Genomic DNA, 13,375 nt, shown 5'->3' with positions numbered 1-13,375 from the left:
TGGTAATATTGGACCTCGGGACTCTCTCAATCCGTCGTGTGGTAGAAGTCCCTCCAGATTGAACACAGCAAGAAGCCGACCAAAATTTCGCTTCGATCGAATGAATGCTGTTGTGGGAGATACGAGTAGGATGCTCTTGGTTGAAGTCATACCTTCATGTGAATGTTCAAGGTGAGAGCTAAGGAAGGAGCAGGGAGCGGCATCCGAGACATCCACAAAATAAGTTCGACTCGAGCCAAAAATAGGTCATCCATATATGAGCCTGTGAGAGAGATGTTGTCCATTGCCACGCTCATAGCACAGTTTGCAAAGCAGGAACCTCCTGGAGCGCGTTATCATCCTCAGCCTCGGATGGAGGAGTGAGCATAGCGGCCTCGGACGTGGTTGTGACTGCAGGATTGATGCAGTTCTCTTCCGATACAGCTGAAGGCTTGAAAGTGTTGACAAACCCTGGTTCTGGAGAGGCCCAGGCATAGTCTACCCACTGAGAACCAATAACTTCTCGGATGCCTTTGGCTAATGTGCGAATGGTTTGTCGACGTGTCAAGGACCATTCGTGGTCGGTGATTGCGTCGGAAGGAGTGATGGTACCAGGAAGGGCGTCCAGATCATCCGCCAGACCATCAAGGACACTTCGCCAGACTCGAATTGTTTCATCGAGCTCTTCAAGTCTGCTGACTCCCATGACATTGACACCAATCTTCTGGCGAGGGACGCTCAATGCGGAGGAGTAAGAATTGTCGTTGGGGCCAAGCGGGCTGCCGAATGTGCCGACTTTTGCGCCTTCTCGAAGCCAATTTTCGAGAGCAAATCTGACAGCAACCACTTCGAGTTTCTCTCCCCGAAATTCGGCCCACTTGCCTGCGTCGATGCAAGCTTGTCTGAGAGCATCAGGAGCAGGATGCCAGTCACCCAGAGCACCGACTGAGGGTCCGTTCCGTCTCAGAATGCCCATGCCGAGCGGGCTGGCATTGGTCACGACATCGACACCGGCATTGACGAGGCGCTCCAAGCCATCTGATAGCAGTCTGGTGTTTTGGAGAGTATAATTTGCATATGACTGAACGATGTCGATGGGCTCTCCGGTTTCGCGGAGAATCATCTCTGCCAAGTCACACAAGACATCGACCGGGTAGCCACAAATACCGACATATTGCAAAGTGCCCTCTTCATCACGAATGCGACGCAATTCTGTGATGGCAGTCAACACTTCCAACGGAGAGACAAACTCGCAATCATGGCAGTAAACCACATCGAGATAATTGGTTTTGAGTCGTTGGCAGCTCCTCTGAACACTCTGGCGGATCCATTCGGGAGAATAATCAAAAGCGTCGCCTGCGATACGGCCAACTTTGGTCAGGATGAAATACTGCTCTCTCGGGTAGTATCTTCGAACTAGGTCGGAATCAAGGGCAGTGCCGAGAATTTCTTCCGCGGGCCCATAATATGGTGAGGTGTCAAAAGCATGAACACCGTTGGCCAAGGCCTTTTGCACCAGTGAAGTCGTGTTCAAGGCATATGGATCAACATTATACTAAGTCAGAAAATCAGAGATGAATTTCAAGTCTCAACATGGAAGATGCCCACCTGATTGCTAAAGGTGGCGGTTCCAAAAATCAGTGGCGGGAGAGATTGCGAAAGGGGTGCTTGGGGTCTAGGCATGTCTGTCAGCGACAGGCGATGGATGGGACAGCACAACAACGGGTGTGAGAGGAAATGGAGGATTTCTCATTGTAGAAGATGGCTACGACATGGCTATCTATATCTATTCAACTACTCGGGAAGCAAGCTGGCGGTCAAGACTCCAGAATCCAGAGTGAGTCGACATTGGTTGGAGTGGACCAGAGGAGGAACACTTTTTCTTGAAATATTGGTGGGGCCGGGGACGGGCGTACCTGCGCACAACCAACGGATGAAGAATGAGCTAGTCCAGGCCATCCGGAAGAACCAGGGGGGAGGTTGCCGTGCCAGTGTGCGAAGCCAAATGCATTTCGAGAGCGGACACAAGAAAACATGTTGTTGGAAAGGTAGCTTTGAGATTACGAAACATGGTTTGGTGAGATGAGATGGCGTATCCTTGGATGCCGGTGTGGAGTGGAGCAAGTTTGTAGATACTGATCCATATCGTTCTCCATGCAGTGAACCTATTTCATGCACTGCATCGCAAACGCACACTCGGGTTCGCTAGCGATAATAGTACGGCAACACAAGATAAGGCAAAAGAAGACACACGGCGATGGCGAAGCAGAATCGAGCATGGCGCCACTCAGATCCATGACGCGATTACATTGGAAGAAATGCGACTAAGGAGGCCTTGATATGCAACCTTTCTGTGTCACTATTCGGCCCGCGGGTTTCCTACGCTTGGACGCTTGGACGCTACGAAAAAAAAGGTCCCGATAATATTGCGACATTCTCAAGTGTTTGGGATCAAACGAACCTCGGAATAAGCCATATTTGAGTTTGCTACTGGCATTTCTCCGTTCGGTTACAGGTTATTCCATACCAAGACTAGTAATGTTTATCAAGGCCAGACTATGAATCACTCTTGACGCCTGATGATTAGACAATCATGGGTAAGAATGCAGAAATTGGGTCGTCGTTGGGTGTGATTTGTATGTGATTATACTGCCTTGCTGCATTTGCAAGGTAACTGATATGAGCCATTGAGCCAATGCAATCATCGCGAGCAATGCTATAATTTCCACCATGTAGAACAAATCACTGGAGTACATGGTCACACAGCCTCGCCCGCACACACATTGGTACAAGCGTTCCATATGCAATGGGACCCCGTTGCCTCCAAATCCTCGAATCGACCCAGAATGAGTTGAGATGTCTGTCTGTCTGATCTTTTCCGCCATAGAGATCATCATTTGAATAAATCTCCGTTGCGAAGTGTGGTCCATGGAGACAAAAGTTCTCATCATCGTCCTCTTCTTCCAGATCAAGGTCTTGACGCCACCCGCCCAATACATGACGCTTCCGCTTGCTCTTCAACCCGTTTCCATGGAATGCCATAAATTCCTGTTATACAACCCAGATGCCATTATGTACTGTTGAACGCCATTCGCTATGCATCGAATATTACCCTTTTTCGTCCAAGATGCCACCGCAGTAAGTCGAGATTTGGGGGATGGTTTTGTCGAGCCCTCGGGCAATTCAATCTGGTCACCGTCCTTTTCCGACGGTTAGCACAGAGTTCATTCCTTGTAAAGCTTGGGCTTCCAACCTTCTTTCAACTCTTTATCCAGTGCTGCCTTGCGCTCTGCCTCACGAACTTCCATTTCTATCCGTTCTCGGGCTCGTAGAATTTTGCTCTGTAGATAGAAGGAACCACCGCCACCCTTTTTCGGTTCGTTGAGGTCGTAGAGCTTTTTGAATCGTTCCATAACATTTTCCATGTTCGCTATACCGCCTTGAGGTGGCTTTACGTTGAGGATTTTGCAAGCTTCGTCCAGAGTCATGCCAGATGCAGCAGCGGTGTTGACGGCACCTGGGTTATTCTTCCCGGCGGCTTTGGCATATTGTGATGATGCCTGGGCTTGTTTGTAGGCTTCTGCGAAAGCTCTACCGAATACACGACCACCGGTTAGGACGATCTGGGCGATGATTCGGTGCGCCTTTTCAGAGTCAGTGGCTGCAGTGGACGGGGGAGTGACAGGTTGACTCGGATCTCCCTGTAGCTTACCATAATGTCTTAAGAATAGGCGCAACCAAGAGAGAGGAAATTGTCGCGACTCAATGAACCCAACGCTCAGATTGCCTGATGGAAAGCGCAGGAAACCTTTTGGAAAAGAAATTGGGAGCAGGATATTGGAAATGGTCATTCCAGCCGGGAGATTTTCGCCTAAACATGCCTTCCATTGAGAAATCACGTGGAAAATCACATGACAGGCTCTAGTCACGTTCAAGTTGCTAATTGTGACGTCGTTGTCTTGTACGAAGTACCTAGGCTTGAGGCTGTAGGCTGGGCCTCCAGTAGTACTACGAAGTATGAGGACTCGTAACTCTTTGCCATTGCTGCGCACATGCCACTGTCCATGTTGAGGCCAGACGCACCCATCCACGTCTTGAACCACAAGACATGTCTGCATCATGCAGATTCATCTTTTAATTCAAACACCTATTCTTTGTGCAACCCGCAACACTGGCACCCTGTACACTCGTCCTGTTCCTTAGCCGCGCTTTACCGTCCTAGACGTCATCATCCTCCTCCTCCTCGTTCCATGACTGAACAGGCATCGTTGTATGGCAGCATTTGGTATAGCACTCCGCAACTCGCAAGATGCCATATCGGATATTAATAAGGCTCTCTAGATACACCCTGGATGTCATCAATGTCCAGACCGAATTCATATGCATCCCCCACCGACCCTTCGAGTTCCCAGCAGGCCTGGGACTCAAACCCTCCCACTTTCGCCGCCTTCTCTCCCACTTCAGCTTCTGGATACTCAGCTACCTCGAAACAGAGATCCACGGTCATAGTCCACAAGAAATCCCCGCTTCTGGTAGCGACTCCTCCTCAGATCACTCGGGCCCTCGCACATTCACATCCGTTCCTGCTACCCTTGAATAAGTTAATGGGGCTTTTGTCTTGGAGCACACAAGATCCATGGGAATCATACCTGTTTGTTGCAGCGTTTTGGGCTGTTACACTTTATGGCGGTGAGATTATTCGATTCGCAAGTCCCATCCTGGTGGTGGTGGCTCTTATATTAGGCATGTATGCAAGACGATACTCTCCACTATCGTCCACATCCAAAACCGGTGATAAACGACCTACCAAAAGCGACAAATCTGAATCACAAAATTCCACCACTCCGCATCATAAAACCCTCGATGAGATTGTGGATACCCTCCAGGAATTCACAGCCCGTTGTAATATACTTCTCGAACCATTCATCAAATTGACCGACTTTCTCTCCACCCAAACCACCCCTACGGCTGCCACCACTCGTCCCGCCTTGACCACCCTTTTCATCCGAGTTCTGCTTGTAACACCCTTCTGGATATTCTTGACCTTACCACCCTTTTATATATTGACTTCGCGAAGAGTCATTCTGACAATTGGCACCGTCATACTGACCTGGCACTCGAGGCCTGCTCGTGTCTCACGGGTGATTCTTTGGCGCTCCGTGTTGATGCGTAAGGCTGCAGGCTTTGTGACCGGACTAGATCTGGACGTATCACCTAACACTGAGGGAGGCTCACTGCTTCGTGCGGCATTGAGATCGAGGAAAAAGTCACAAGCTGGTCTGGCTTCGGAAGTCGCCACGAAACGGCGACCAGATTCATCAGGCGTCCGTTTTACATTCATGGTCTACGAGAACCAGCGTCGCTGGCTAGGTTTGGGATGGACCACTTCACTTTTTGCCTACGAACGCGGTCCGTGGACTGATGAGCAACTTAATACAGCCCCTTCAAAGGATGAATTCGAGTTGCCATCCGTGGAGGGCGGAATGGCCAGATGGAGGTGGGTTGATAATACCGAATGGCGAATAGAGCATGGCGATGCGAAGCAACATAAACGAACTGCAAGTCAGGCCAAAACAGGACCCGCTGGCACTTCAGGTAAAGACGGAGGTGAAGATGGCGGAGGTTGGATTTATTACGACAACAAATGGGACGATGGCAAGAGAGAGGATGGGTGGGGCAGATATACGCGACGAAGAAAATGGTATCGAGATGCAGAACTGGTTGAAGCAACACCAAGTGCTATTCCTAGCCCTGGTGAAACACCAACACAGCTCTCCGATACTGAAGACGTCAAAATCAGAAAGGCAAAAGAATTCGGTAAAGGGGTGGGGATGGAGGAGAAGCCAACACCATCATTACAACAAGTCGAGAAAGCTCTGCCAGAAAAGGCTAAACCAGATGATGATGCGACGAGTATCAACAAACCCAAGAAAACCGGATGGTTCACATCGAAGCGGGAGAGAAGCGACAGCAAGAGCAGCAGTGGGAAGAACACCGGCAAGTTTAGTACAACAAGCCAAAGAAGCCGTGAGGACCCTGAAGACGATGTCCTAGATAAATACCGTGACAATCCAGGGGGTCACCGGTCATTCAGTGTTCAAGAAGATGTTGCCATGAGTCTAGGATAGTCATGATACCAATATTGTATTATCCCGACAACCGGTTCCACGTGAAGACTCGATCCGATCCCTTTTAGTAAAACATTCTATTTTGTCTATATATACGTGATTTTCGATCCTGGAATCAGACATGAACAGAAGTTTGTCCATCTCAACTCATCCTCCTCTCAGGACCTTGCAACCATGAATCGCGATCTACTTCGCAGCCCAGTTTTCACTCCATGCCACTGGATCGCTTGACGCAACGCTACGTAATCCGGACCAGGGTGAGACCACACTTCTCTCTCCACCACGACCAACCCTCAACTTCACAGTGCCTGTTCTGCGTTGCTAGATCCCTGTTCCCCATGATTCCTTACACACGTTTCCCATCATTCCTCTCAACCGTGACCCTCCCGCTTGAAGCCAAGGCAAGGGTCCTTGGGAACATGGGTCTAGCGATCTCAAGCCACTGTGTCGACCTCCAGCAAGACACGAGATCAACAATGGGAAAGCCACGCTGTGGCAGGGCAGGGCACCCCAGTATAAGTGTCTACTTCATTCACAGGCTGCCGTGAACGAAACGCTTATTGCATTTTCCCCAATTCATTCCCTGAACCCTGGAGCAGAGAGGGGTGGCTGACCGGTTGACGTCAAGCCACATATTGTCCTCGTACCTGGGCACGACCTGTTCGTCCAAACCGCCCGTGATGAATGCCTTGTTTGTATGGGCCTACTGGTGTTATGATGTAAGTGCTCTGCTGTACTCTGCTTTACTCAGAGTGAACCGGTAGGTCGATGGTATGCTATAAAGCCGATGGTCAAGCCACACTTTGCACCCCAACGCCTCCCTGTCTCTATCCATCTTCAGGATTTCTACAGCCTCACATCGCACACTTGACACTTTCACTACTCGAAGAAAGCCTATATCATATTTACAAGACACAATATATCACGCAACATGTCGGACGAAGGACAGAAGAAGCAGAGTGGTATGTGCCTCAACCCACGCTTGGACCGGTGCTTCCCAGTGATAGTCTCATCACCTCCTTTTCCCCCCATTCGAAGCAGGAACCATGACTGACATTTTCCCTCGAGGATTCTCAGGCATCCTCAGCGGCGTGACTGACACGGTGGGCAGCACCGTCGGTGGCGTAACTGTACGTTTTTCTTAATCTCCGGCCTATTTCCTCTCAAGAACGCCCTCTAATATTCATCCCGTTGCAGGACACCGTCGGCAACACGGTCAGCGGCGTCGGCCAGGGCGTTGGCAAGACCGTCGGCGGCGCGACTGAAGGCGTAAGTGGTCTTCCTCTTTCCCGTCTTGGTGAAAACGCCTCTCCTCTCTTAACAATTAATGTCTTAGATCGGAAACACGACCAAGGCGGCAGGCAACACCGTCAAGGACGGCACTGACTCCATTGGTGGAAAGAAGCAGACTGGTGATAATCCGCTTGGGTTGTAGTTGATTGTGGAGTATTCCCTGGCTATGATGATCCGGGATCGCTTGTGTGGCTTAGCCTGGCAAACGAGGTTGAATTATGGGTTGACTTACTTGACAAGTAAATCCAAAGACAAATAGTTTGACGGTTCTTGTTTCTCATGGATTGTTGGACTTGGCTGATTAAAGAGAAACTATGCTGTCGGGGCAGTGTGCTACTGCGGGTTAACGGGAGGGATAGCGCTCGATCATAAAGTAGTCTAATTGCAAGTATGTAAAGTCTCCAGTACCTAATACTGTCAATCCGTGCAATCGGCTTTCCAAAATAATCATAAAGCGCAACAATATATTGTTTAACGCAAAGAATCGTGATAAGAGCTACAACATGCCCACGCCAAGATGCGCCTCGCTTCCAAATCAAATACTCGTAATGCTCGACTGAGACCAAACGCACCATGTGTTGTCCATTCGGTAACATATTTAGTTACAAAACATCCCCTGATTCATATCTCCGGTTCATAGTCGTCATACTCCGCCTCGTCAAGGCAGATCAAGCCAAAGAATGCACGATGCTTGCACTTCCTCCTCCTTTTCCCTTCACGATGTGACTTTGTACTGCTAGGTGTTGCACTACTAACACTCCGGCTAGGGGCCTGTGTTATGGTCTCTGATGTGGACGATTCCATCGAGGTGCTCGTATGTGAATGTCGATCATGGCAACCAAAGAAGAAGCCGGGGGTTTCGCAGGTATCAGTTTTGGTAGCTTTGGTTTGGCTCTGAGTCGGCGCTGGTGAAGCTTTATCTGTGGTAGTGGTTGGGTCGTGGCATCCCCACCATCCTGGCTGTTTGCAGGTGGTCGAAGAAGTATGTCGAGAATGTGATGGAGAATTGGAGGTTGTTGGCAGAGATACAGTGGGGGCCAGTGTGGTTGTGGTAATGGTAACATTCACTTCTTTGTTACAACCAAACCATCCGGGTGTAGCACAGCTTGTTGTGGTATAGGTTGTGGTAATGACGGGGATGGAGGACGAAGTCGTGGTTGTCGTCTCATCCAGACATCCCCACCAACCAGGAGTTTTGCAAGTGGTAGTCCTTGTACGAGTGGAGGAGGAAGTGGTGGTTGTGGTGGTTGTGGTCGAGTCGGAACCATTGCTTTCGAAATACTTCCAGTTGAAACAATCGACACATTCATCATCGGGGACACACTTGGGGACGTCTTTGTATTTTCTGATGACGCTATCAATGACCCCACGAATTTTGTGATTGCCGATGCCAACACGCCAACCATAATCGGTTACGGTGTCGTAGACACACTGCATACCTGTATGACATTGAGACTCCATGGCGTAGCCGCCCAAGGTACAAGTGGCTGTAGCACCATTGCAGGTACCCATGAAAACAGGATCGGCTGTATTTCCAAAATGGTAGGTTCCTGTATATTTGGTGCGTGCTCTCTGGGGGTCCGACGATGGTGGTGAAGGAAGACCGAGGCGTTTGGCGGCCAAATCTTCACCCGGAGCCTCGAAAGTGACAGTCGGCAAGCCAAAAGTTAGACCGAGTAAACTGGTGACGGCACCACCGAGCGAATGGCCCACCAACCAAACGTTGGAATCGGTGTAGATCTCGGTGACATTCGTATAGAGATCAACAGCTGCTCTGTAATATCTATTTTCGTTCTTCAGAGCTTGGACAAGACAAGTCTGATTGCAGCTGAAGGTGCTGGAATAACAGTCACAGACCTGCCTCCAGAAGTACTGGCCTCCTTGAGCACAACAGCAACTGAAGAAAAGATTATCGTTCAATTTATCCTGCGTGGTGGTCCCGTCGCCATCGAAAACGGCGGGCGAGGTTCCTTTGAGGCTTATGATGATGGTGTTGTTACCTTGATCGGCAAAAATGTGGCCGCGGAGGCCGTCGCCCTGCCAGCCAAAGCTTGCGGTTTTGTTGTAGCCTTGCGTAACATCTTCCCAGTCACCTTCACCGGGCACTTCGTTGTAGGCGTTTGCAGCCATGATGGCTAGATTGATGACGGTCTCTTTGTCTGTTACGTTTGGGCCATGGACTTCGTCGAGGGTCCAGGCCGATGTATCAAGGATGGCAGGCCTTCCAAAATAGCGGGCATGTTGGAGATGTGAGTCGATGACCAAAGGATCTCTGTCGACAAGACGCTCTATTTGATGAGAGGCCGATCTGGCAGAGAAGTGTGGTGGTTGTTGAAGAAAAGTCTCGGAGTCATCTTCGGAAGCCACGAGGAGGGGTTTATTAGGGCGAAGGTCGAGGCGTTTGTGTAGATGCGGGTCCTGATAGGTACCTCGATGGAAGATATGTCGAAGGGTAAAGTCATGAGAATTGGGTCGATCTGGCAGAGGCAGAGGGTACCAAGGATCGATGGCGGGGGCAAGTGAGGCAGCAGCATGGGGAGCAAGGGCGAGGAAGGAGAGTAGCATGCCAGCGGTGACTCTCCTGGTGGAATGACAGTTACGATCTTGAGGTTTCCGAGTCTTCATGGTGAGTGGTGTGTAGTTGTTGAGATTGGAAGTTATGGGGATGGCGTTGATGCCTGTGGTTGCGGTGGTTGAAACAACGGTCACTCGGTCTGTTGACGTCGTTACGGAGGGAGAAGAGGTCACGACTTACGGAAGCGAAGCGCGCTTAACTTACCAAAGATGGAGGACCTCTAGTAGTTAACTTAGGCTCTAACCAGTTACTGTAGCCTGTAGGTACCGAACTTCCCTAGCATTAGGCACGAGTCGAATGCCCGAGGCGCCCATAGGCCGTGTCCTCAGGCTCCCATTTTATGTTCGGATTCCAGTTGGCCACCCGCGTACTCGTCATTCGAATCACATGCTCAATGCCAAAAGCCAACGGATGACGCGGGTACCAGACATGTTCTCAGTGGTGGTCCTTGTACACGCACGTCCAGTCCATGCACCGCATTCACGTTCATGTCTTCAAGATTGCAACAGTGCTACCAGTGGTACCTCAACATCCACTTCTCCCTCCATCCACCCATCCATCTCTGGGTCTTGTTTCATTCATGATGCAGCCTGTCCTCTTCCAGGCCGACACGATACACCAGCAATGTTGACACTCATGTTTCAGTAAACTCCTTCGCTAATTAAAGGCTCGCCTACACCTCGATAATAATACTCCTCCGGCACTTGACAACTCACAACCACGAGCATAAACATCCACTCGGCAGGTCCGAATTTCCTGAGGCTGTCCAACTAATAATCCAAAAACCATGTCTGCCACTGCCTCTCTCAAGAACAGGCCTACTGCTCTCTCCACAAAGTCCTTTACTCGATACGAACCCTCACCACCCTCCAGCTCCACAAGTCGAGCAAGAGCCAGCACAACCTCATCAGTGTCTTCTCTAAAGTCCCCCAAGAAGGATCCAGCTCATCTGCAAGATGTCTTCCAAAAGCCCATCAATGAGGACAGTGAACCTCCCTCCCCGGATATTGCAAGAGCCCACACCTTACCCGACCAATTCGACGAATTACCTATAGAACTCGCCAGTCTGACTGACAGGTTTGTCGAGTCTCTCAAAGTCAAAGTCTACAACGAACCTCCCACCATCGACCAACTGTCCGATCTGTTCCAAGAATTCTATGCCCGAGCATCCGGTGCTATCGCCATCCATATCTCTGCTCTTAGATCTAAGCTCAACAGAGAGCCTTCTCCTGCTCCCTCTAAATCATCCACCAAGTCCAGATCACTTACCGCAAAACATTCCAGCGACGCTCTGAAACCTCGAGATGCCGTTGGTGCCTCTCAACAGATGCTGACTGCTTCCGAGGTCACGGAGAAACGGAAACAGAGGAAAATGCTCGAGTTCAAGCGTATATTACTAGAGGAGGCCGTCGAAAGGAGGGTATGTGAGAACATCTACGACAAAATATGGAGACACAAGAGCACTCTGGATGAGGTTCGAGATGAGAAACTCCGTTCCAAGACTGCTGCTTTGGCCCTCGTTGGTATCGGTTTGAAAGACCTGGGCATCGAGGTCCACCCTGACCAAGAAAAGTCGGTAGAGGATATACAGGCGTCCTTGATTCCTGCCAGGGAGGGTCTCGCCAAAATGAATGATGAAAAGTATCCCCTGGGAAAGTTGAAGCATCTGACCAAGGCACACCAAGCTATCGTTGACACCCTCTACACCATACACCCTTCCTCTTCCTCAGCGGATGAGATCTTGCCCACTCTCATCTATACACTGATTACCTCTCCCGTTGAAGGGATCAACATTATAAGCAATCTCTACTTCATTCAGCGGTTTCGAGCTGCTCCGAGGATCGACGGTGAGGCTGCCTATTGCCTGACCAACCTCGAAGCCGCCATCAGCTTCTTGGAAAACGTCGATCTAGCGAGTTTACGAGCAGATGAGATGCCTGAGGGACCCAAAAAGCCCGCCAGCCAGGACGGGGAAGAGTCAAATGAGAAACTCGAGGCTTTCCCCTCCCTTCCTGGCACTGCACCGGTTCCTTCAACTCCTACAACAGAAACCTCACCTTCCAACGCCACCGGTGTCAATGCAGTGGCAAGCCCGACTGGTTCCATTCTCAAACCCTTGCCCGAAAAACCAGCGGCCCGGGTGACACGACACCAGCGCACATTATCGGATATATTGTTGCCCATTAGTAATGCCAATGAGGCTGTGCGCTCAACTGCTGAAGAAGGGTTCAAAAACATATCCAGTACGCTGGACAACAGTTTCAAATTTCTGATCGGGAGGCTCAAGGAACGTGGTACAGAGGATGCTAGCGCAGAAGTCGTTCTACCCAAGACTTTGGATGAAGCTCGACAGCTTGTAAATCGACCACTGACGCCGGACGATGATGATAATGCGCTCAGCGAGTCCAGCTCAGTTCATGATGGTCAGAGCACTCCCAGTACAAACCTAACCAAAACAGAAGACAAAATTCTAAGCCTCTTGGGTGGCCGGAAATCGGCTACTGTACGTGAGCGTAGTGTCGACAGTGTGCAAAGCAATAGTAGTGGTCGACGGATCTCTTTCCTCCCAGGGAGTACCGATGGGGCGTCTGCTAACGCGTCATCTTCAAAAACCACCGCAGCTATACCTCAGCCTACCTCCAATAACCCACTAGAATCTGTTAAGAGTTTTGGCGGCAGCCTCAATCCCATCAACCATATCGGCTCTGCGTTTGGAGGGGCTTTCGGTCGATTTGGGAGCCGTGCAGGTGCATCTGCTTCTCCACCCTCAGCCGCCACGCCCTCAATTGTCCTAGACAGGGACAATCGATCACCTTTGGGAGATAAATTTCCCAAGAATATATCGAAGCCGGCCTCTGAGGATGAAGCACGTAACACTCCGATGCGCACTCCTAAGCCAGACGAGTTACCGGCGATCAAAGCTGCCCCGCCAGTCTCCCGCTTCATGTCTATGACTGATGCCAATGAGTTAAAGATCGGGGATGTCCAGGAGTTACTAGGCGATTATCAGCGACTTGCTCGTGTTTTGGGTCAGCTGGTGCAACGAGCACAGGCAGCTGCAGATACAGATGAGAACGTTAGTGAGACGGCTGGCAGTGACCAGGACAAGGATTGAAGATCTTGTCATGCTACACATCTCATGCCATCACCACTGCATCTGGCATACATTCTTACAGGTCCTGGTTATTGGCCACTGGCAATCAGTAACTGGGTCTTTTCCGGTGCAACGAAATGCTTGTTCTCGGATACTTGACAAGATGTCGAATCTTAGTCCTCAACCACACTTCGTAAGCCTGTACATTAAAGGGGGCCGATGTTCATTTCTACAGTCTCCATCCCCTGGATAAGTACCTTGGCTGCATGCACTGCAGCGAAAGTATGGCACGTTATCACAAGATGA

At 50.2% G+C, this 13,375-nt stretch overlaps 6 protein-coding genes across 6 annotated transcripts; 3 read left to right on the top strand and 3 right to left on the bottom strand.

The window, feature by feature from the left end:
* Window positions 1–292: 292 nt before the first annotated feature.
* On the bottom strand, window positions 293–1,662 carry LTR84_012635 (uncharacterized protein; the record flags this gene model as incomplete). Its single annotated transcript, XM_064856154.1, has 2 exons — window positions 293–1,534; window positions 1,588–1,662. The coding sequence occupies 2 exons, from the start codon at window positions 1,660–1,662 to the stop codon at window positions 293–295; spliced, it is 1,317 nt and encodes a 438-aa protein (XP_064708054.1).
* A 1,541-nt stretch (window positions 1,663–3,203) lies between these two features.
* On the bottom strand, window positions 3,204–3,694 carry PAM16 (mitochondrial import inner membrane translocase subunit TIM16; the record flags this gene model as incomplete). Its single annotated transcript, XM_064856153.1, has 2 exons — window positions 3,204–3,623; window positions 3,692–3,694. The coding sequence occupies 2 exons, from the start codon at window positions 3,692–3,694 to the stop codon at window positions 3,204–3,206; spliced, it is 423 nt and encodes a 140-aa protein (XP_064708053.1).
* Window positions 3,695–4,340: 646 nt separating this feature from the next.
* On the top strand, window positions 4,341–6,107 carry LTR84_012633 (uncharacterized protein; the record flags this gene model as incomplete). The annotated part of the gene is made up of 1 exon (XM_064856152.1): window positions 4,341–6,107. One exon carries the CDS (start codon window positions 4,341–4,343, stop codon window positions 6,105–6,107), a length of 1,767 nt encoding a protein of 588 aa, XP_064708052.1.
* Window positions 6,108–7,038: 931 nt separating this feature from the next.
* Window positions 7,039–7,542, top strand: LTR84_012632 (uncharacterized protein; the record flags this gene model as incomplete). The annotated part of the gene is made up of 4 exons (XM_064856151.1): window positions 7,039–7,069; window positions 7,176–7,237; window positions 7,305–7,376; window positions 7,444–7,542. The coding sequence occupies 4 exons, from the start codon at window positions 7,039–7,041 to the stop codon at window positions 7,540–7,542; spliced, it is 264 nt and encodes an 87-aa protein (XP_064708051.1).
* Window positions 7,543–8,021: 479 nt separating this feature from the next.
* LTR84_012631 (uncharacterized protein) lies at window positions 8,022–10,025 on the bottom strand (the record flags this gene model as incomplete). Its single annotated transcript, XM_064856150.1, has 1 exon — window positions 8,022–10,025. One exon carries the CDS (start codon window positions 10,023–10,025, stop codon window positions 8,022–8,024), a length of 2,004 nt encoding a protein of 667 aa, XP_064708050.1.
* Window positions 10,026–10,762: 737 nt separating this feature from the next.
* On the top strand, window positions 10,763–13,090 carry LTR84_012630 (uncharacterized protein; the record flags this gene model as incomplete). The annotated part of the gene is made up of 1 exon (XM_064856149.1): window positions 10,763–13,090. The coding sequence occupies one exon, from the start codon at window positions 10,763–10,765 to the stop codon at window positions 13,088–13,090; it is 2,328 nt and encodes a 775-aa protein (XP_064708049.1).
* Window positions 13,091–13,375: the final 285 nt, after the last annotated feature.

This window comes from Exophiala bonariae, assembly GCF_035927105.1.
Source record: "Exophiala bonariae strain CCFEE 5792 chromosome Unknown scaffold_8, whole genome shotgun sequence".
Taxonomy (NCBI): domain Eukaryota; kingdom Fungi; phylum Ascomycota; class Eurotiomycetes; order Chaetothyriales; family Herpotrichiellaceae; genus Exophiala; species Exophiala bonariae.
The sequence above is the reverse complement of the archived record's forward strand: the minus strand, read 5'-3'. Positions and strand labels throughout refer to the sequence as shown.